The following is a 22,892-nucleotide window of genomic DNA, read 5'->3' as shown; positions in this document are numbered from 1 at the left end:
TCTTTTAAATCCTATTTAAAGTGGAATAATGAAATGCTGTGTGCGTGTGTGTCTCCAGGGTCTTTGGTTTCCCCGTCCACTACACCGACGTCTCCAACATGAGTCGTCTCGCCAGGCAAAGGCTGCTGGGTCGCTCCTGGAGCGTCCCCGTCATCAGGCACCTCTTCGCCCCGCTCAAGGAGTACTTCGCCTGCAACTAGTCATGCACCCTCTCTCTCTCTCTCTCTCTCTCTCTCTCTCTGACACACACACACATACAGTACGTAATGACAAACACACAGTATCGAGATAGTACATGAAGGTTGGCTGAAACGGGACGACCGGACACACACACACATACACACTGTAAAGGACTGCTTTCATATATATCATGTAGACCCCTGGATAACCTTAGTCCCCAGGTGCTACCTTGACAAGTTACACACACACACACACATTATAGAGCTACTACATGAAGGTTGGCTGACCTAGAATGACCCGACTCACACACACACACACAACCACACACAGACAAACACAAACACACAATATCATGTAGATATCATGGATACCACTGGCTAACCTCAGTCCCCAGGTGCTACCTTGCGTGCTTGCTGAGTTACGCACACACACACACACACACACACACACACACACACACACACACACACACTTACTTGTGCAGGGATTCTGTACTGTGCTTCACATAATAACTTCCTGTCCGACCTTGAAACTGATGTCTTCTGGCTTTACTGTGTCATGGCAGCTGGAATTCAACCTTCAGGGGGGCAAAGCTTACAAAGGAGCCCAAACTTTGTTTCCAACAACCCACAATCAAAACACTTCTGATCCAAAACACACAAATACTGTATTAATGTGTAGTTACAGTACTGCTGTGTCAGTTATTGAACTAGGTACTACAGTGCAATGAACACAAACAGCAGTTTTCGCTCATGGTGCTGGTCAGTGGAGTTCACATGGTGCCGCTTTAATACAACACTTTTTGGTGCTCGTGGAGACTGGCCGGCCTCTGGTTTTATTCGGTCTCACAGTTTTGTGGCTCTAATTTAGCTAACAAGCAGGAGGAAGCAACACTAAAGCGGGAATTATTACGTTCGATATATTTGTCAGATTTAGTGAAGGGGTGCTGGGGAGTTTCGAAAAAAGTAAATATGATCACATAGACACGTATTTAGTGATCATATTGTTATTTGTGCAGTGTTCTCGGCGAAAAAGATGCTCTGGATCTACAAATAATTAACAAAACCTTAGACAGATGTTTGTGTGGCAAATAATACCTAAAAACGGTCTTGATCTTCTCCTTAGGGGGACAACGTCTGTCTTAAATCTTGTTAGCCTTTCCCATATTGGATTGGATTTTTGAGGGAATGCCACAGCAGTGAGAAGTTATTTTTTTCCTTTACTCGTGTAAGAAAATTCTATTGTTTACAAAACACCTTTTTGTAAACTAAAAGTAACACCGATTGGCATGTACCCTCAATATTAGGCTTTTTAAAGTAACGTCAGAGCCGAGGTTGGAACGTAAACCTCTGCGGATGCACATCTTCCGTGTTTGAGCGCCCTCTGGTGGTCAGATGCCACTATGAAGAGAGTGCACAGCAAGGGCACACACTCATGATGGGGAGTAAAACAATCAGTCAGCAGTCACTGGGCTACAACAACTGTAAGAAAGTAATGGCTTTTATACTCAATACCTATTAATACTTAATACCTATGAGTGCCAGCATTACGTTGTGTGTTAAAAGTGTATTCTTTTTTTTGTAATATTTTAGGCAGTGATTGTATATTGCGGTTAGCTGATGCTTTGGTGAATATGGTGCAGTATTCTGCACACTGGTAGCATTTGACACACTAGCATGTGTGTAAGCGTACTGTTGTATTGCATTGGTTACTGTTCACTGTTGCTCAAATGATGTTGTCCATTGTTTGATGGAGCCACATTTAAATGATACTGTAAGTCACTGTAGTAATCGTGTCTGATCGCAGCTGTCCACTGAGGTTACTTTGGCCTTTGAGGTTGGATATTATATTTCTTATTTACATACTGTTTGTCCAGGTGAACATATCTGGACGGTAGATGTCAGAATACTGTAACGGGCCACTGTTGTATCATGCTGATGTTGTATACGGAGGGCAGTCTGTGTTCAGATAAGCAGTCATACTGTGAAAGGATGACAGAAGGCAGTCTCTCTATGTAGTCTGGTTTGTTTTTACCCATCACGAGGGTAGCTTTGCTCTGCTTGCTGTGCAGTGAGATTATTTGTGCCTCCAGAGCGGCTCTGCCTCTGAGAAGCATTCAACTAAACACCTGTGTACCTTTTTAGGGAGCTCAGAGTCAGTGGGGTATTTGGTCTGGTGAAAGAGTTAAAAACGAGTCCCGGTCTTCCGGCTCCTGCTTTGCTTCATAAGGATCTAAGATGTCCTCCGTCTATCGCAGCGACGTGCACTGAAGCCAGAGGCCGACCTGTACTCTGTAGACAGGATGCTGGTTTTCTACTTCCTACGACTGAAACAGACGGCCCTGTGTAAATAACCGTTTCAGGGTTTCTTCTGCCTTTTAGCCCAATGCATGCTGGGATACACTCTGTGATCTTGAATAGGAATAAGCAAACTGCTTGTTGTGATAAGGAAATGTTTCAAAGACACTCTCATACACACAGACAGTGTGTGTGTGTCTTATTTACACAGGGCTGTCTTCAGAGATCTCTTTCAGTCTGGTGCTTTCGGACTTCAGGTGACCATCTTTTTCCAGGAAGCCTTCCGATCCTCTGACCTTCCTCAGAGACCAGTTAACAACTGGACACGCGCAGTCTATGCTGACACGCACAGACACACACGCACGCACAAACAGTTACAGAAACCAACAATAAACCAGCAGGTTCAGCGTTTTTCTCCATCATGTTTACTCTTTGTTTATACAACCAACCTCCAGGTGCTTTTTAAACTCTTATACTCTTTTTTACAGTGGTGCAGGTTACACACACACACACGTTTGCTGGAAACACAGTGCCGACGTTCACGCATTCTTCACGCAACTCGTTTAGCTACAAAACATCAACACGCACACACATGCATACACACGTCATCATCCTGCGTTGCTTGGTGCTCCCGACCCCCCTTCCCAACTACCCCCCCCCCCCTCCGCCCCCCCGGTGCTGCATGTCAGTCAGTCAGTCAGTCAGTGTAATCTCCGATTCCATGTTAGTTAGGGAGTAATGATAATAATAATAATCATGGTAATAATAATTACAATAATAATCTGTTATCGTGTGTGTGTACTGTTCCAGGTTGGTGCTCAGTTCAGTTCAGTCTCAGCCGGGAGGGGAGCGAGTGAGGCTGGAGAAAGCATATATTACAGTTAGTATAGTGACCTGTTCTGTTGTACCCGAGGATGCCGGAGGGAATAGTTGAGCCGACGAGCCGAACAGACACTCTCAAACCAGAGCACGTTGAAATAACATGAAACGACGGATTGTCAATGAATAACCTGAAATGATAAATAAAATAAATTCTCGAGAAGGGAGCTTTCTACCTCGGGGAAAAATAGAGGAGAATGTTTCCATGTTAAAAAAGAAAATCAGTCTGAAACACAAAAACATTTTCATGTTCCTTCAGATAGCTTTAATTTACAATCTGAGAAGGGCAAATCTTCAGAACAGTGTTTTTGGTAGGTTTATTTGCAGAAATGGCTGACGGACAACAATGAAAAAGCCGTCATGGGGATTAGGAACCTTCACAGGGATGCTACAATCATCGTATTTATCAAAGAAAGTTGTTGTTATTTGATTTCCTATTTCAAATATTGAATACGCTGACCTACTATATACAAGTAATAGCATCATATTAAACCTGTGACGAGGGGTCACAACTAGCTGTTTTAAAAGGCTCAAAAGGTCCAGAAAGTCAAAGCGAAAGAAAGATTCAGCTCATTTTGCGTGATTTCAACATCTGTTTGAGAGTGCCGACAGGCGAGAGCGAGAGGATTGGAGTCGATACTTTGAAACGATGTGTGACACGGTGATGATGTTTCTGTTCGCCTATCGACAGCTTTTAGGCTGAATGACGCGCTGTTCTTTTATCACTGATACATTCACAAACATTTACATAAATCACACACACTCACACACACACACACACACACACACACTGTTATTAACACACAGATAAGATGCAGAACACCTACACACACAATGCTAAGGCGCATGCAGACACTCATCTCACAGACTAAAGGAAAGATGAGCTTTTAAGAGAAGGAGGACCTGGTGGTGTTTCAAAAGGTGCTAAAATTTTATCTGAAAATAAGAAAAATATATTGTTAGGAGTATAAATCAAGTTTGTCTTTACAATGACTGTATTTAAGTTTGTCGTAGTAATGAAAAGGCACTATTATTATTTTACTCTTGTATGAATATGAACTAATTAAAAAGGCATTTTAACTTTGTACTTGAACAATGTAAGAAATACCGTAAATAAAAAAAAGGACTGTTTCTTGTGATTTAGTCTTAATTGCATTTATTTCAATTAACTGTAATGTTTTACTTTGTCTTCTTTATTTTTAAAGCTTATTGACTCTCAGTTTCCTTTGCATTCAAGGTTTGCTTTGCATAAAATCAACAGAAAAACACGCAGCATTTTCTCTTGCAAAAAACCCTTTTGAGAGTTTGTTGAGGGCAGCAGCAGCTGGCCATCTGTGCCAAACTCTGTCTACTATGAATAACTGCAATAAAACATGACAGGTTGATTTAAAAGGCTTCAAGGCACCATTCCGCCCCGCTTCTGGAGGGAGGACACATGGCCCTTCAGCCACTTAGTGCTGCCTTCAAGTGCTCCTTCTAAATCCTGGAGAATGGACGCGCCGTATTCAAGTGCTCTCGGTCAGAAATGAGACCAAAGTGTTGGCGGGACTTAAAACGATTTGTTTTTGTTGTTTTGTTGAGTTCTATTGTAGGTCAGTACAGCATTTGTGTAAAGCCGCACATGTACATTCTTCTGATTTCAGACATATGGTTTGAAATTGAACGCAGGTGAGATTTATATCATGCAACCCCCATCACTTTAAATCAGAGGTCTTCAACGTTTTTCAAGCTAAGGTCCCCCAAACTGATGGCGAGGTGGAGCAGGGACCCCCTATTCTACGGAGTTTGGTCCGCCATCTTTTATTTTTGAGCTTCATGCTCTTTAGACGTGAGCATAAACGCGATCTGATTGGCTGGAGCCTGCGCTGTCGTATTCGCATGAAAGGAGCAGTGAGTGAACCGATGCCCAGCTTGAGAGCTGCTGAGGGAAGCTGAATGTGTGTGTTGCGGACTGACAGATAACGTCTTCTCCATCAATTTATCCGTTCGGTTCAATATGTTGGATTCATGTTAATGTGTATTTAAAGACCATAAATAAAATTCCGATTCTGAAGATATTTACATTTGTGGGGAAAAAAATTGTTTAAAAAAATTGTCTTATCAACCAAAAATTTCGCGACCCCCCTGCAGTACCTTCGCGGACCCCCTGTTGAAGACCTCTGCTTTTAATCATATGTACTCCTCCAATTTCAGGAACTTTAAAGCTTAATTTGTAATTTCAATATGTGTCAATATATTTAAAAAAATTCCATCCATCCATCCTCAACGCCGCTTATCCTTCATATGGGGGGCTAGAGTCGATCCCTGCTAACACCCTGGATTGGTCACCATTCAATTGCAGTGCTGAGTTAACCAAACCCTCAGAGCACGTCTTGTGACGACTGTGGGAGGATTGCAAACACGTGAGTGGAGTCAAACCCGGCACCTACTTGCTGTGAGGCGACAGTGCTAATCACCACACCACTTGACATTCAATCCAAAACTTAAGTACATGACTACACCTTACTTTAAGTAAAAGAATGGTACAAACCTGCAGAAACAATTTGTATGGTAGTGCTACAGTAAATTAAAATAATTGTTTTATATTTGTCAAAGCAATGTACTAACAAGCTCGTCTAGCAGGTGTTAATTATTATTATTTATAGTTTATATTCATAGCATTTACTCGACCATAGGTTCCAAAATCAAAACTGTGTGCAAGTCTAAAACAAATCAATTCACAATTCGTAATCAACTGGAATAATTAATTAGGTATTACCTGCATTTTCCCGACAGCACTTGAAGGCAGCATGAGTCTCTGGCGGAAGGAGACACGCCCCTGTCTCCCGAAGAGAGAAGACCGCACATCTCGTCTCGGATTGGCTCGTTTCCTCCGTCGGTCAGCTGTGACCGGCTTCTGATTGGCTGCTGCCTGACGTTTAGCCTCGAAGCATCTGCGTCTCGCGCTGTGCCAGCTGTCCGCGCGCACTCTGACAGCGCTGAGCAGCGGTGATTAGCTCGGAGACCCGTGAATGCGAGAGGAGAAAGGGTAAGAAGACGAACAATTATGTGAAAAATGGACATATCAGGAAGTATTTTGCCTAAATATAGTGATGGTTGATAATAGAGAAAAAAAATAATATTTAACGTTTTGAAATGAATGATGAAATCACCGATTAACGGTTCGTCTGACGTTAATAGCTGTTATTTTTACCTAACATTACCCTACATAACGCTAGCTTAATATCAAGAGTTTGGGTGTTTTATTAAACAATAAAGTCAACCAATGATGTATGTCATCCTCTGCATTTAAATGGGGATAAATCAACGCGAGCCTTTTCTTTACTTAACGTTAGTACTATTTTAAATGGCACGATGCTGAACAAAGCCAATCAATGGTGACGATTGGTTGTATGTTGTGAACAGGCATCTTGTGTTTTTCGGGGACAATATGGGTGAAATGTGCGCGCGCGTGTGTGCGCGCGTGCCATCAGTGCAGTAAGGAGTCACGGTGGTGCTGATGATGATGAGAAGGAGGAGGAAGAGGATGTGTAGTCGTTATGAAAACAAACGGTTCTGCTGATGTGTGTGTGTGTGTGTGTGTGTGTGTGTGTGTGTGTGAACATATATCAGGTGATTTGATCTCCTATTTTACCTATTCCTCCTTTATACGACACCTACATACATTTCTCGCTTGTTTTGTGGTTTATTGGCACTCGTGTGTGCTTTAAAGGGCTCCAGGGGGCCTCAATGCAGCACAATGAAAAGAATATATTAGACAGCGTCCCGATTAGATGACGTAACCTGTCTCCACGCAGTGTAGTGCGTTTTAGAGTTAGAATGACTATCGACGCCCATCTTGCCTGATTTAACTTGTTACAATCAGAACGTGGCGGAGTGGGGGGGTAGAATTCAAAGGTCTGGATCCAGGGAAGATGCCCATCACAATGTTGCAGCACTGTGACGCAAAAAAGCAAAAAAAATGTTCTCATCTTAGAAGATAAGAAGCCAGGAAGGTGGAGTTCTGCGTGTTCTCCCCATAGTGAGACTGAACGTTTATTCTGGCCGCTTCAGTGTCGGTAATTAGACTAAGTGGACGTGAATAGTGTCTGTATATGATGGATAGATAAATGGCTATAAATGTCTCAAATGAATACTCACACCTCCTTATGCCATAAGTAAACAATAACATCAGCGCTGTCTATTCTATCGGCCCCTCCGGGTCAGGTTAACCAGAGACTCCCCCAGCAACCGCGTTCTCTGCTGCTGCATTCAGACGGGAGGAGGAGGAGGAGGGGATCTCTGCCCGGCAGCCGTGGCTCCTCTGGTCCTCACCGGGGGGCCGTACTGACCCCACCCACCATCCTCTATCATCTGCAGGGACCACCAAAAAACACATGAAATGGAAGTTCCTTGTAGTAGATTTAAGTATAAATAGAAATATTATATTCTAAAGTCTAAAAATACTCACATTACAAGTGAAATTCCTTAATTTAAAATGAACAATCAATCATCAAATCAACAAAAAGTTCTCACGGTATCAAAATAAATACTCATGATACAGAATGGCTCCTTTCTAGATGTTATAGTATCATGAAATATTTGATTATTAAGTGTTATAACTAACAAATTTACGTAAGCGGTATATTACTTTGTCATATCATGTAGGCATATAACATGTATTGTTTATGTTAAAAGTACCAAGAAATAACTAATTGTATCTAGTGGATTCAAAAGTATGATACATCCTTCTTAAATATTGTGGAGTAGAAGTAAACATTAGCAGAACATTGAAATACAGGTAAAAATACAGGTAAAGCAAAAGTATCTTGATGAAAAGCAGTCATCCTCGAGGAACACAAATGTGCATAACGACAAAAAGTATGTGTTTGCTTCAAAGTTGATATTCGGCTTTTTTGCGGCACAGGAAGAAAGGTCAAAGGTCAGGCAGAGGTTCTACCTCGATCACTTCTTCAACTGGCCCGAGACAGAGGAGGGTGACGGATAGGAAGAGGAAGAGAGGGATTAATAAATAGTTGATAGACCTGCCTGTGGTTCAATATGAGTATTAAATGAAACTACAGCATATAAAAGAGTGCATGCAGAGAGAGAGACGGTCCTAATCCTCCGAGTGTTGGCCTAGTTAGTTGAGCGACCGATGTCATTATTGTCTGTTTATCTGTGTGTAATTCACTAATGGCTCATTCGTCCATGAACCTCCAGTAGCACCCACAACTCCTTAAACATCATCCTGTGGGGGGGTCTTTGATGTCTATTCTTACACAACAATGGTTTTAAAGTATGATTTGTCTGATGCACGTTTGCGCTGGATTCCTTTAATAGCTCTACTCTTCTCTCTCACACACACACACACAGACACGCACCGCGTCTACCGACCCTCCCTGTGGCGATCAAGCAGGAGTCAGCAGCTGTCTACTCCTTTCTTCTCACTTACAACACGCATCAACACACACACACACACACAGCCTGCACATCTGAAGATGTCACCACCTAAGATGTCACATGTAATTTCTAAACATTCAGGCTTTTCCCAAAATAGACTTTAGTTCTCTTCATCACCAGATGGAGGTTTTCATCGTGATGCTGCTTGTTTCGGTTTAGTTTCGTTACTGCAGATCTGCCTTTTTAATGTTTTTTTCGATTAGTGTAGATCGTTAGTGTAGATAGTGTAGATGCTTCTTAATTGAACTGTAATGGAAATTACTCTTTGCAGGATGTATGAGAAAAATATTTTTAAATACTTTTAAGAAACATTTCAATTACAGCTCAAAATGTCAATGAATATATCAGAAGACACCTTTCGAGCTTTAATTATTAATGGTAAGCAACACCAAATGATTGCACATATATTATATTTTAATGTTAATATGCCGTGGTAGACATTTCCTAGCCTAGGTATTATCTTATCAGTGACACTGCATAAATAGTTTGATTCTAAGCATTACAATCATTTCCTTACTATATTGTTCATGACGCAGAGGCAGTTGATACCTTACTTACTAAAACAGGTGCAACATTGTGACCATGTGACTTTGGGGAGTCTAGACTAAATTTGCCTGCTGCCCGTCATTGATTATTAATTCCCCCACATTAAAATGTGGAGGGTCCGGGGGGGGGGGTTTAGTGCTGAAGCAGCTGATCACAGGGTGAGTGAGAAATGTTGCCCGGTGTGTCACCGTTTGTCATTTGTCATTTGTGTGTGTGTGTGTGTGTGTGTGTGTGTGTGTGTGTGTGTGTGTGTGTTTGTATCTCTCTCTCTGGTTGTTGAACCTGCTATGACACAGACTCACACTCTCTCTCTCTCACACACACACACACCATTAAGATCTGCACTGATGAAGTTCTAACACTTCAACATAGTGATCTAAGGCAACGCCATGGCGCATCACTTCCTGTTTGCCCCACGTCTTCTCTCAAACCTTTGAGTTTCTAACTCCCACAAAAAAACTCATGGAGGGACGGATCTGATTGCCATTCTCCCTTCCTTCAAGCGGCTGGATGATGATGTATGACCCCAGTAAGATTCCAGTAAGATTTAAGTATCATTGACACCAGTACGGTGTCATTTCCTTTTGGATTTGCAGTGAGTTGGTAGCTGGTGTTTCTTTTCTGTACAAACCATAACCTGAAAATACACCAGTTGTTTTTTCCAACGACTAATTGTAGATTGAGAAAATGTATCGGGGTAGTTCGGGGTGTTTACGTATGCGCCATGTGTGTGTGTGTGTGTGTGTTTGTGTGTGTGTGTGTGCGTGTGCGTCTCAGCTTCTCTGCTGAAAGCACTGCAGTTCCCATCTCCTGGGAAACCAATCTTTTATTCTGCTGCCAGGCCTTTAGGGCACCGGTTTCCATACTGCACCCCCACCCTCATCACCCTTCTCCACATTCATCCACTTCTGCTCCTCTGTCAGTGGACCCTCATTCCTCTTGCTTTCCCTTAGTAGTTCAAATCTCTTCAGTCCTCCGACCAGAGAAACGAGTAGTAGAGTAGAGTTATGGACAAAGTCAGATAGTGTGAATATGTTCTCCTATTCAATATTCAAAAAGATGTATCAGCTATACAGGGGAGATTTTGGTGTGTTTTCATTACTGAATGAAGCAACGAAACTCATTAAAGGAGAATTTCCTAATTCTCCTCCTCCTTGGACCCATTCTATTTAGCTGGGGTAAAATGTGTCCCCTCATTATTCTATTCTCGCCTCCTCTCCCTCTCCCTCTTCTTATTGCTCCCTCTATTCTCCTCCATCTCTTTGAGTTTGATTGCGTGTGACTGGGAGGCCATTGTGCGCGGCCATCAGACACATTGCATACAGTCACCCATGCAGAATACACACATGCACACACAGGGATGTTTGTTCCTCACGCAGAAAGTACCATGCAAGGACCAATGCTTATTAAAATACACTTTTCATGCACAGTTTACACCGGAAGACATATACAGCATATGCATATATACATGTATCTACTTTTTCATAAGGATCACACAAACTAGCAAATTGAGGTCAACCTTGCAAGTAAAATGTATTCCTTTTGAGCTCATAAAGTGAGTGCTACGTACAGTAACGCAATCTGAAATTAGCATTGCCTGGAGTGATCATTATCTTTAGTCAAGGAAGGGACAAGATCACAAATACCACCAGGCATTCTTTTGATAAGTGCTTATTTTGCAACGTAAAGTAGAAATGCCTGATTTTAGATGAATCAGATCCATGTTTTGAACCAAAAGCCCTCCAGGACCATTATAAATCACACTGGATCTGTGTATTAATGCAACCAGCAATTCATTTCACAATTTCTTTATCTGCTTATTAGTTTAAGATGAAATGTAATAAAATTGCTAAAAAATGTTTTTTTCAAAATATTCAATTCAGTATCCCATCAGACAAGTAAACATGTTTGTTTGAATACTGACAGAAAGGATTAATCCATGCTACATCTCAAAATGTTGTTTTTAATATAATATTTACTCATCCAGTTCATCCAGTTCAACCTGTCCAACTAAAAATGAAAGTGACATTCAAATCCTTGTCATCATTTTATTGCAAAACAGCATAAAACCAGCTGTCTTGCTTTAATCTCAATGGGTGCAGGAAGCTGGTAAGACATAAGGTTGGTTACTAATCAGTAATCAGGCACTGTATATATTTCAGGAAGCTTCTACTTCTACATCGTCTGCGCAGAGAATCTTTTATATTCCAGCAGTAATAGGTTTTTAAATTATAGATTCTCTGCTCGACTCTTTCATACTTTCGTACTTAGGAGCTCGGAAGATGTTTTCTGTCTCTGGAGACTAAATGACAGAATGTGTGTCAGAAACTCACTCAGTAGAAAATACAAGATTGATGTAATCATGGATTATTCTCGACAATAACAAACAGCTGCACCTTTTGTTGTGTGAAAACCTTGTTCTTACATCCAGAACACTGACGTCAGTGGCTCTGCTTTGGCCGGCCTTCTGCTACAGAGGTGCAAGGCCAAACTAATTTTCTCATTGATTTCTCTTTTGAGACAGTTACATCAAGCAAACTAAATGTGTTGTTGTTGTTGTTTTGTTCCTTTGGCAGGACTGTGGCTGCTAACATGGGGTCCATGCGTATCCTCATCAAGGGGGGGAAGGTGGTCAACGATGACTTCACCCACGAAGCCGACGTCTACATCGAAAACGGAATCATTCAGCAGGTACCCCACCTTCAGGCCACACTTCAACAGCAACGTCAATCCTTTGTTTATTTTAACAGATTATTTTCTTTCATGCACACACACACACACACACACACACACACACACACACACACACACACACACACACACACACACACACACACACACACACCATCTCTTCGGTTTATCCTCAGCTGTTACTATGACTCATTTCCCAATAAGGGAGCGTGAGGAGCATTAATTTGATGGCTGACCGTGATGATACTGAATGCTATAATTAGCTCACAGAATGTTGTCATGGAAATAAGCGCATCGGTCCATGCGAAGAGGATACATTGGACTCAGAAACCTGGAAAGCTGATCTATGGTTGTAGTACAACGCTCCACTGACGATGTTAGTACACTTTGCTGAGTCTTATAGAGCTTTTAAGTGTCCACAATTAATTGGCCAAATAAAAATGTAAAAACGACCGATCCACTTTTACAGCATTATTGTGAGTCAACTTAGCAGTGAACATTTAAACAAAGTCAATTAAAATATAGCAATAAGACTTTAAGATGAATTTGAATAAACGCCGATTAAAGATGGTTTGATCACCTGATACAAGACTCGAGTCTGTAGCCGTGTGCTGATGCTAACATGCTGACGTTAAGCAGACAGTATACCGCTCGACACGCAAACCTTTTGCCAATCCATTCTATATTTCAGATGATAAGTGGAACTGTTGCTTGCCAAAACCAAAATAATGTATCCTCGTAGCAGCGTGGATGTCTTTTGGAAGTTTCATGGCAATCCATCAAACAGTTGTTAAGGTATCTGGACCAAATCTAATTTTGTCTGTGGAGTGTCGTGCTGAGTGAAACCTGTCTGAACCACAGAACCAATGGTCGGCCCGACATGCTAATAAGTATATATATATATATATATAGATATATAGATTGCATTGTTGTGTCTTCCGCGGTAGGTTGGAAAGGAGCTGATGATCCCAGGTGGGGCGAAGGTGATTGACGCCTCTGGAAAGCTTGTGTTGCCGGGCGGAATAGACACCAGCGTGCATCTGCAGCAAACTTTCATGAACGCCAGCATTCAGGATGACTTCTACAGCGGGACCAAGGTACACAGACAAACACACACACACACACACACACACACACACACACACACACACTCACAGGACTGTGTTGTGACAAGGCTCTTCGGCATGCCTGTGATCACATTTAGAAACCGGAGGCAGCTGTCACAGATACATACTTTCTCTCTGTGTCTCTCTCTCTGGTCTAATGGTCTTCTCTGGTCTACTCTCTCTGGTCATCTAGACAAATTACAGCATGTGTTCTCGTTCTGATCCTATAGGAATCAAACCCAGGCAGCTGTCACAAGTTTCTGGTTGAATGCAAGACGTCCCTTTTTACACGCACAGCTGTTCAGTCTTCATACGGGATTTATTAGTTCATTTCATGGGGATGCATGTTTCTCCACTCAGAGCAGAGAGAATGATTAAATAATTAGGAGAGATGGAGGGGAGGGGAATCGATGTCGGCAGCGTTCTCTGTTGGAGGAAGAGGAGGGCTGTGTTTGCTGTGTTTTTTTCTGGGAGTTGGGTGTGCAAGTTGCTGTACAAAATGTAACCTTGGAGCAAAGATCCGACACATAACTCCGTTTGGAAGAGTTGTTCTAAAAAAGTCAGTGCGCTTCTACTAATGTGGTTATCTTAACTTCCAACAACTCATCAGAGGGACAGAAGGAGTGTTGCATTAATCAGAAGATGTATGTGCTAACTTTATTTGAGAGTATAAAAGGGTTTGCATAGTGCGACAGAACATATTTGAAATATAATTGTAATCGTATATTGAGATGGTTTTCATGGGGCCAAAGATATTATTTCACTCAAATTGTACCTCCAGATTATACGAAATCAGACACATGGATATTTTGTTTCTGGGGAAAACGGATGCTGTTTCTCTTCTTTTTTTTACCAAATGTCCAAAATGTAAACCACAAATAAAATGTGATTCTCTGAGGAAAATCTGCATTTGCTCATACTGTGTTATGAGCCAATATTACACAATATAACAAATGTTCTGTGTATATTTATCTTTTACATACTTTACTGAAATACATACCTAAGTTCATTGCAACACTTCAAAGTTACATATGTAGTCTGTATAAGTCCCTATTATACGACGTGAGTACAGAGGCTTATCTGTACTTTTTAAATCTAAATATTCCCTCCACACAGAGAGCAGCTGACAGTTACAGCCTAAATTCATATTACAAATTAAATAATAAATAAATAAATCGGTCGATAAATAAATGCATATGCAATGCGCATTGGCAAGTTGTGAACCAAAGGCGTTTTTGACTTTCCAAATGAAGGGCGGATTTTTCCCATTTTTTTTCATTCTCTTGTAACTGAAAATTGTGGACCATTTTGTTCAAACACTGCGGTGGGATTGACATCAGCGAGACTAGATTTAGTGGGGAACAATAGCCGCTGCGTTGTTTGCAGCGTCTTGCTGAATTGAGCTCTGAGTCTAATGGAATGCCAACTGAAGTCGGGTGAGAGGAATTTGGGGGGATGGATTTGCCGACCCCTCCAATCGCCCAACCCCTATCCACTGACCCTGCTGCCATGGAAACTACCTCCCCACCCCCCACTGCTCTGAGGGCGGAAATCAGACAGAGCAAATATGCGGTGTGTGTGCGTGTGCATTATTGTGGGCTCTCTGTTGGGATTGTGTTGCTGAGGCAACGTCTCATGTGTAACTGTGATGAACCCCAAAACTATGCTTTTCTTCCTTCTTCGTTGAAAAGGCCTTTGCAACTTCATTAAGACCATTTAAGCCATTTAAACTGAAACCTGAAACGTCCGTGTGATTATAGCCACGGTGGTAATAGTTCAATTACAATTTCAAATTGACTAAAGGAGAAATATTCAGCTAAAATAGCACAGCAGCTCTGTATTCTCCCAGCGTGCACTGCAGATATCATTGTAAAGTCCCCACAGAGAGAGGGGAGAGGCAGAAGAAAAGGGGGATGAGGATGAGGAGGAGGAGGAGGATGAAAGGTGTAAAGCTGTAAAGTGTCAGACAGATGCTGATCCAGGCCGATTGTCACTTTCCTTCCAGGTGGGGATGCAACTAACGATTATTCTGAGAATTGATTAATCGGCCGCTTATTTCTTCGATTAATCTATGAATCGGATAAAAAAACAGCATTAAAAAGTTTTAATTTCCAACTCTTTATTCTAAAACAGACTTGCAAATTCACATTGCAAAAATACTAGTACAAAAAAGTACAGTTGCTCCTTGAACATAATCATTTTTAAAAAATGTATAAAATAAAAATGCAAATCAGAAAATGTAACAGGATTTGTTTTAACGTCAGAACTTGTTCTCTATACTACACTCACTGACAAACACACCCCCATGTTCACTTGAAGCTTATTCATTGAATTCTTACCATCATTGTAGTGCAAGTTAAGTAAATGTAAGCACCCCATCTAAGTACAGCTAAAAAACTATGAGATGAATTTAAAATGGCATTTGTTCATAAATGCATTAGAGGCTTCTTAGTTAGCCGGTTTAATGGATCACAGTGTCTCCCTTTACAGGCATGACATCAGTGGGTGGGTTAGCTCTTTACTTACACTCTCTCGCTTTCTTTTTCTCCTTTCAATATCCCTCTTTTACGACCAGTGTAATGGCAGTACATTTTAATCAAGACTGGCCGACAGGCACTAGAAATCCCATACTCGCCACATGTGTCCACGTCCCCTTATTTCTGCCTCTTTCCCTTCCTGACGTTACACACATACACACACACACACACACACACCTTCAAACACTCACACACTGACAGTGTTACATGATCATCTTATTAATACGTACACATAGGCATTCATGCTGAGAATTAATTGAGAGTCTGCAGGGACGGCGGACGTCACAAAAGCAATGATTTTGCCTGTCTGTTGATTCCCTATTTTAATACTATCCTGGATACCTGGATTTAATACCCGCCAATCTACCTCCAATCTTTTTTTCCCATCGTTCCCCAGCGAAATAACCCTGTTAGGTCTTACCAGAATATTAAATGGTTAGGGAAGAGGATACGGTTGGGGACGGGTATGGCTGAGCAGTAGCTGTTGTCATGGCTACACAAAGGTGCATTAACCATTCAGCCAACTGAGACGAGTCACTGCAGACTACTCCCTTCACTTCCTCAGTTTTGTCTCTAATATGCAGCCGTGTTCTGAAAAAACAAGCATCAGATTTAGAAAAATTAAGGTTGTTTCCTTTTCAAAGAAGTAGACTTGGGTTCTCCTAACTCTCTCATTTTATACAGTACTTGCAGATGCAGACTTAACAGTTAAGAATTAAGGTAAACAGATGTATGTGCAGATAAATATAAACTGGATGAAAAAGGACATTTTTTTTTACATTCAACAGAGTGTTTGATCATATTTCTATTCCAGATGGGAGACACTGCTGCAGACCAGTACAAAAAGACATCAGTCTCTGTGCATCATCTGCATAACAAACTAGAAACAATTTACAGAGCTAGCAACGAGCAGACTTTGTGATGATGAGAAAACAGTTCATGAGGAAGAACCATTGCTCATTGTCACCCTGACACACAGTGACTATGTGTCCTTTACAGTGGAATCATTGTTCTCTTCCTTTCCTCCTCTGCCTCCCTCCTTCCTGCCTCACCCTCCTCACCTCACCCAGGCGGCTCTGATGGGTGGTACCACCATGGTCATGGCGCTGGTCCTGCCTGAGCAGCACTGCTCCCTCCTGGACGCCTACGAGAACTGCCGAGCTCTGGCCGACGCCAAGGCGTGCTGCGACTACGCGCTGCATGTCGGGGTGACTTGGTGGGGGCCGAAGGTAAGACCCAGAGAGGGGGGTCCACATGTGAGATATACCGTGGCGTGGAAACACTTCTATCTTTTACAGACAGAAATCATTCTTTCCCTGTTACGCTCCTCAAACTTGTATTCTCTCTGAATGACTCTTAATGCAGCACAACAATTTTTCCTTCATGGGTGAAATGACCCAGATTAAACCTTACATGAAGTAGGTCAGCACACATGCTCAGTGGGCACGTTAGACATATTCTATGAGTCAACATGCCTCATTCAGCCTTTGGCGTTAATGTATGTGCTGGGTCATATGCTAAATTTATCATCTTTAAGCAAATCTAGTTGTTAATAACATCCCCGTTTGTATCATTCACCGTAACCTAATCTAATCTTCAACTGATCAATTATTTGTCTATTGAAGGTCAGAAAATGTTCACAAAATTCCCTGATGCAATGTCGACTAAAACCAATGCATATATTTAGTTGTGATGATTCAATCATGTGTTACTGAACCTCATGAACTGCCAGTTTTTAACAGACCTCACACTTAAATAAATATACATACAACGTAAATATACGTTTCACTGTTCACCCCCCATGAGTGAGTGAATGTGTTGGGGCTTCTGATTTTCACTAATGTGAATCCAATAGGATCTCTTTCTGGCTGCAACTTACAAAACAAAAAACCAAACCTCTCCCTTTGACCCCTGACCTTTGTCCTGTGGTCAGGTGCGTAGCGAGATGGAGACCCTGGTGAGGGAGCACGGAGTGAACTCTTTCCAGATGTTCATGGCCTACAAAGATACGATGATGCTCAGGGACTCGGAGCTCTACCAGACGCTGCAGACCTGTAAAGACATCGGGGCCGTCGCTCGAGTCCACGCTGAGAACGGAGAGCTGGTGGCAGAGGTGCACACCACACAACCCCCACACATGCCTGTGTTTCTTCTTTGAATGTCCAGCACAGGAAAAATACTTGTTGTGTGTCTGTCATTCATTGTGGATTCTTTACATACTGGACAGCTAGTTTTCACATTTTAGGAGCCAACATTTGGATTCTGTCATCACTTGTGTGTGCGTTTTGAAATGTTGCAGAAACAATTACGTGATGAATTGAGCTTCTGAAGTGTTTGCGTGTGTGTTAATAGGGTGCTAAAGAGGCTCTGGATTTAGGCATCAGTGGACCGGAGGGTATCGAAATAAGTCGACCAGAGGAGGTAAATTAATATCAAAGATTATTCATTATCACGTTTAGACATGACCTTGTTTGGATTCCATGTTTTATTTCCTTTTGGTATGCTTAAATAACAATAATATCACATTATCAAGGGTATGAAATATGTGTTTGAAAGTTAGATTTGAAGCTTGATATTGAGTTCTGGTGCTCGATTTAGGGGTTTAAACTGGCTGGATGTAGATGCACAAAATGTTCTACGGTGAAATGTTAATTCCCTTAAGGAGAAATATGCAGAATACACACACATACTCTAGTTTTTCTTTGGACAGCAAAATAACTGAAAAATGAATTTCTATTGAGAGCTTATTAAAAGCGTTCTGTCTTGTTGTCTACAGCTGGAGTCTGAGGCTACTCACAGAGCCGTCACCATCGCCAACAGGGTAAACACGCAAAACCAGACATTAGAATGTGCATGTGTCCAAGCGTCACTGATTAAATCAACGGATTTGCTTGTGACAGGCTCACTGCCCGATCTACCTTGTGAACGTGTCCAGTATGTCTGCAGGGGACATGGTCGCTGCCGCTAAGATGCAAGGTAATTTGAATTAAAGGAATTAAAGATTCTGACAGTGGCAACGACGTAAAGCAGATTGTCTTCTTGTAACCGATGTTCTTTGTTTGTCCCTGCAGGTAAGGTGGTCCACGCAGAGACCACGGTGGCTCACGCCGTGCTGAACGGGATGCAGTATTACCATCAGGACTGGGTTCATGCTGCCGCCCACGTTGTCGTCCCTCCTCTCCGCCTCGACCCCAACACGCCAGGCTACCTCATGGGCCTGCTGGGAAAGTATGTGCTCAGTACAAAGTGGGACGTGCTCCTAAAATACAGCAGTGATATCAAAGACGTAGGAGGGTCGATGCTTAGTGATGATTTGGACCAATAACATTCATCTTGTTTCCAGCGACTCTCTGAGTGTTGTGGCATCAGAGCACCGTCCATTTAGCATCAAGCAGAGGGCTTTGGGCAAAGACGACTTCACAAAGATCCCTCACGGAGTGGCTGGAGTCCAGGACAGGATGAGTGTCATTTGGGAGAGGGGAGTGGTACGTAGAAACACACGCACACATGTACACATATACACACTTAAGCTGTAAACCTGCTAGTTTTTTGTGTTTTAAGCCAATGAAAATTTGTGTTTTCATTGGCTTGTGGTTACTGCATTAATTTAATAACAAGCCGAAGAAATAATGTACACACATTTGCATTGCTTTGACCAAGGAACCAAGCCAAGCACAACAAAATGCTATTCCGAAAGAAAGAATCCTTTGATGCTAATTAAAAATTCAAAGCTCACAAAGATCTGAGTTGTCCTTGGCCTCGCATGTTTTTGATGAATGAATGCCCTCAGGTCACAGGAAAAATGGACGAGAATCGCTTCGTGGCAGTGACCAGCGCTAACGCTGCCAAGATCTACAACCTGTACCCGCGCAAAGGCCGCATCATCCCCGGGGCCGACGCCGATCTGGTGGTCTGGGACCCGGACGCAGCAAGGTACGCGGCCAGATTCACAGCATCACTACGGGGATCACGTTATTCCTGTTTCATTTATTCGGTGACGCTGCTCTGTCTGGCGCAGGACCATCTCGGTGAGCACGCAGGCGCAGGGAGGAGACTTCAACCTGTACGAGGGGATGCGTTGCCACGGCGTTCCCCTGGTAACCATCAGCCGGGGGCGCTTGGTGTGCGAGAACGGCGTGTTCATGTGCGCCGAGGGATCCGGGAAGTTTTACCCTCAGCGCACCTTCCCCGACTACCTCTACAAGAAGATGGTGCAGAGGGAGAAGGTGCGTCACACGGCCCGCTGTGCTAGCTTTTTAAAAAGACTGAATCAAAATGTGCCAAACAACTGCAGACACGCCCATTGTAGTGTTTCTATAGCTGGCCTGATGGAGTATTCAAAGGATTGAACGCGCCTGCTCTATTGGGACGCTGACACGTTTTTTTCTGCTGCTGCTGCTGTCGGCAAAAACCCTCGGCTCTGTTTTAACGACCCTGATTATACTGCTAACTACATGAGAAAAACTATGCTTTCTGGAAGTTATTTATGTATCCCAGAAGTATAGATGTGCCTCAACTCATGTTTTTTTGTATAGGGCTTCTTATTTATGCGTAATTTGGCACTGGTTATAATCTTGAAGTAAAAAATGTACAGAAGTACAAGGTGTAGTTTTCTTGTTTTTAGATTTGATTTTCTGAGTGCTCTGTGAACGATGGGTATTTCACAACAGATATGCGACACATTCGTAAAAATACGGATATTTTTTCAGACAAAATATGTAAAAGGCAAAAACTCTGAGCTTTATTCTTCTCTTGAGGATGATTAAGATGAGAACGATAACTGTCAGGTCCAGTAAACATTTTGTGATGTGGTCAGTTTTGCAACATGATGAAAGTGTTATGAATAGGACTACCCTTGCTAGTATTCTATCTATTACTTTATGCGCTCGCTAGCCAATGACACCAGATGATAGAGTGTGTGTTCACATTCCTCCATGAAGAGGAGATTTCAATTATAGTTGAACTTTTGGTTTTTACGTCTGCATTTGGTGTGTACTGTATTTACTTTGGACCTCTCCCCTGCTCCCTCTCTGTTTCAGACCCAGGCTTACAAAGGGGTTGACAGGGATGCCTACTCTGGTGATGTGGCCAAGGTGGCGAACACCATGAAGAAGGAGCTCGGTTTGGGCCCGATGGACGGAGAGACGACCAACAAGGGCTGTCCTCGCGTGCACCAGGGAGTCCGAGACCTCCACGAGTCCTCGTTCAGCCTCTCAGGTCGGCTGGAATGGAGCTGATGACGTTGGTTGTTGAGTGAAAATGAATGTAGTTGTTGTTGATTCATAAATGTCTGTTTCTCTCTCAGGAACTCAGGTCGATGACCACGTCCCGAAGAGGTCCTCGGCCCGGATCCTGGCCCCTCCCGGCGGTCGCTCCAGTGGTATCTGGTAATCACTGCTGCCGGAGCTACACCTGTCCGAGTCTCCTTGTTTTGTATTATTCTACCCGACCAGGAAAACTGCACTGATTTCTCAATCACAGGATTACAGTTAAAAGTTGGATATAAATTGAAGCTTGCTTCTGTGATTGGTGAAGACATAACGGATGATCAGTGATTAACCAAAGTGACTTTCACGGATCTAATTTGTGTCTTAATTGGAGTGACTAAACAATTACACATGAGGGCTATCTATGAATTTAAAATGGTTTGCCAAATTCAAGCTGATCATACTAACATTGACCAAGTCTGCTCATTACCACCCTGCTCGTATCCCACGAAAAAAAACGCAAATTAAACAAACTGTGAAAGATTAAAACCAGTACAGTTTTTGTGGTTTGAACTGAAGTGATGTCGACTGAATAATTTAAAAATAGTAGAACTGAAATATCTATTATACCTCTGTCACTCACTCACACACACACATGCATACGTTGCACCGTAGACAGTATAGAATTAGACTCATATGGAGACGTGTGTGGATTATGTTTGTGATTTAACACCCACTGTGCCGGCTTCCTGCTGCACCGTGGGTTCCTCTAACAGTGTTTTTGTTTCCAATGGGAGAACTGCGCTGTGTGGTGATGAAATCCAACTGCTTCAGAACACTGTGTGATTTTACGGCTACACGCTACTCAAAATAGAATCAGACCTGAATCTTTCCGTCATTCTATTTTCACTGCCTCTAACTGAAACAACACTCCCATTGCACAAAAATATCCTGCCTCACCTGCATTGTAGCAGGGTCTCTGGACTCAGTTACAGAAGTAGACGACCTGTGGGCTGTGATTATGACTGCTCCCTCTACTGATCCCACAGAATGTGGTCACATCTGTCATGGAAACATTTTATCTATAGACCTTGCAAAGTGCGACAGGACTGAAGAAATGTCTCTTACAGGGAAGGATGAAGAGTACGTGACTTCAATGAGGAAAATTCAATTCCTTTGCTGCTGATAATACAGAACATGCAAGTGCAGCTCGATGTAATATAGATCACTAAAGTTGAATGCGGTGCCTTCTCATTCGCTGTAGTGATCACTTTCTCAGTGAAAACAAGGGCTGCTGAAAACACCAAGGCCTCATTCATCAAAATGTGCAAGTGATTAATAGATAAACGGGTTGATAGACGCATTAGATAGATTGATTCCAATTAATACGACTATATTGGTTCACTGTAACTGCTGTTGTTGACTTATAGTAGCACCTTATGGGTTGTATTTGAAAGTAAACATCCTGTTAATAAGGAAATAAGAAGGGATCGATTGTTACAAGGGCAGTTAGTCTCCACAGAGCAGGAAGATTGAGCTGCACAGTCTGAAGAAAACCGCTGAGCCTCTCACCTCCTGATGTGTCATTCCTGCTATCAGTATTATATTTATACATGATCCCGTCTTTTTGTCTGTGAACTATATATTTAGGATGCTTGTTTGTTTTGTTTTTTAGCTGAAAGAATAAATGTGCCAATACGAGTCACCATGACGAGCACCACGTGGAGACAGAGGAGTGAAATCTCTCCACAAGCTTACAACAACTGGTGCTGTTTTTTGTAACTTATTACCTACGACAACGTTATTTTATTGTTGGATGGATTTGGTGCTTTTAAAGCTCAGTGATTGGTGGCTGTTTGTTGATTCTTGTCGTGTTGGACAGTGAACTTGTTGAATCTGTAAGTGGCTGCTTATTTCTTACCACACAAATAACAAAAAAAGAATAAAGTGAAAGGAATTACCTCTTTGTTCCTGTTTGTCACCTTTTTATTTCTAAAATGCCTCGAA

General features: G+C 42.2%; 2 protein-coding genes across 9 annotated transcripts in view; both read left to right on the top strand.

Moving 5' to 3' along the window:
• LOC120808547 (DNA (cytosine-5)-methyltransferase 3A) overlaps positions 1-4,495 on the top strand; it is a 37,946-nt gene extending 33,451 nt beyond the window's left edge. For all 8 annotated transcript variants that reach the window (XM_040161528.2, XM_078093030.1, XM_078093029.1 and 5 more), the window contains one exon: positions 59-4,495. In XM_040161528.2, coding sequence (XP_040017462.1) covers positions 59-200 — 142 coding nt within the window. In that variant the 3' untranslated portion in view covers positions 201-4,495. The remainder of the gene's footprint in view (positions 1-58) is intronic.
• A 1,761-nt stretch (positions 4,496-6,256) lies between these two features.
• LOC120807735 (dihydropyrimidinase-related protein 5) lies at positions 6,257-22,845 on the top strand. The gene is made up of 15 exons (XM_040160051.2): positions 6,257-6,384; positions 11,921-12,035; positions 12,983-13,132; positions 16,749-16,907; positions 17,612-17,791; positions 18,031-18,099; positions 18,455-18,499; positions 18,579-18,654; positions 18,750-18,906; positions 19,022-19,163; positions 19,469-19,611; positions 19,697-19,904; positions 20,718-20,895; positions 20,984-21,065; positions 22,561-22,845. The coding sequence occupies exons 1-15, from the start codon at positions 6,368-6,370 to the stop codon at positions 22,562-22,564; spliced, it is 1,725 nt and encodes a 574-aa protein (XP_040015985.1). The 5' UTR covers positions 6,257-6,367; the 3' UTR covers positions 22,565-22,845.
• Positions 22,846-22,892: the final 47 nt, after the last annotated feature.

This window comes from Gasterosteus aculeatus, chromosome 18 (assembly GCF_964276395.1).
Source record: "Gasterosteus aculeatus chromosome 18, fGasAcu3.hap1.1, whole genome shotgun sequence".
NCBI lineage: Eukaryota > Metazoa > Chordata > Actinopteri > Perciformes > Gasterosteidae > Gasterosteus > Gasterosteus aculeatus.
The sequence above is the reverse complement of the archived record's forward strand: the minus strand, read 5'-3'. Positions and strand labels throughout refer to the sequence as shown.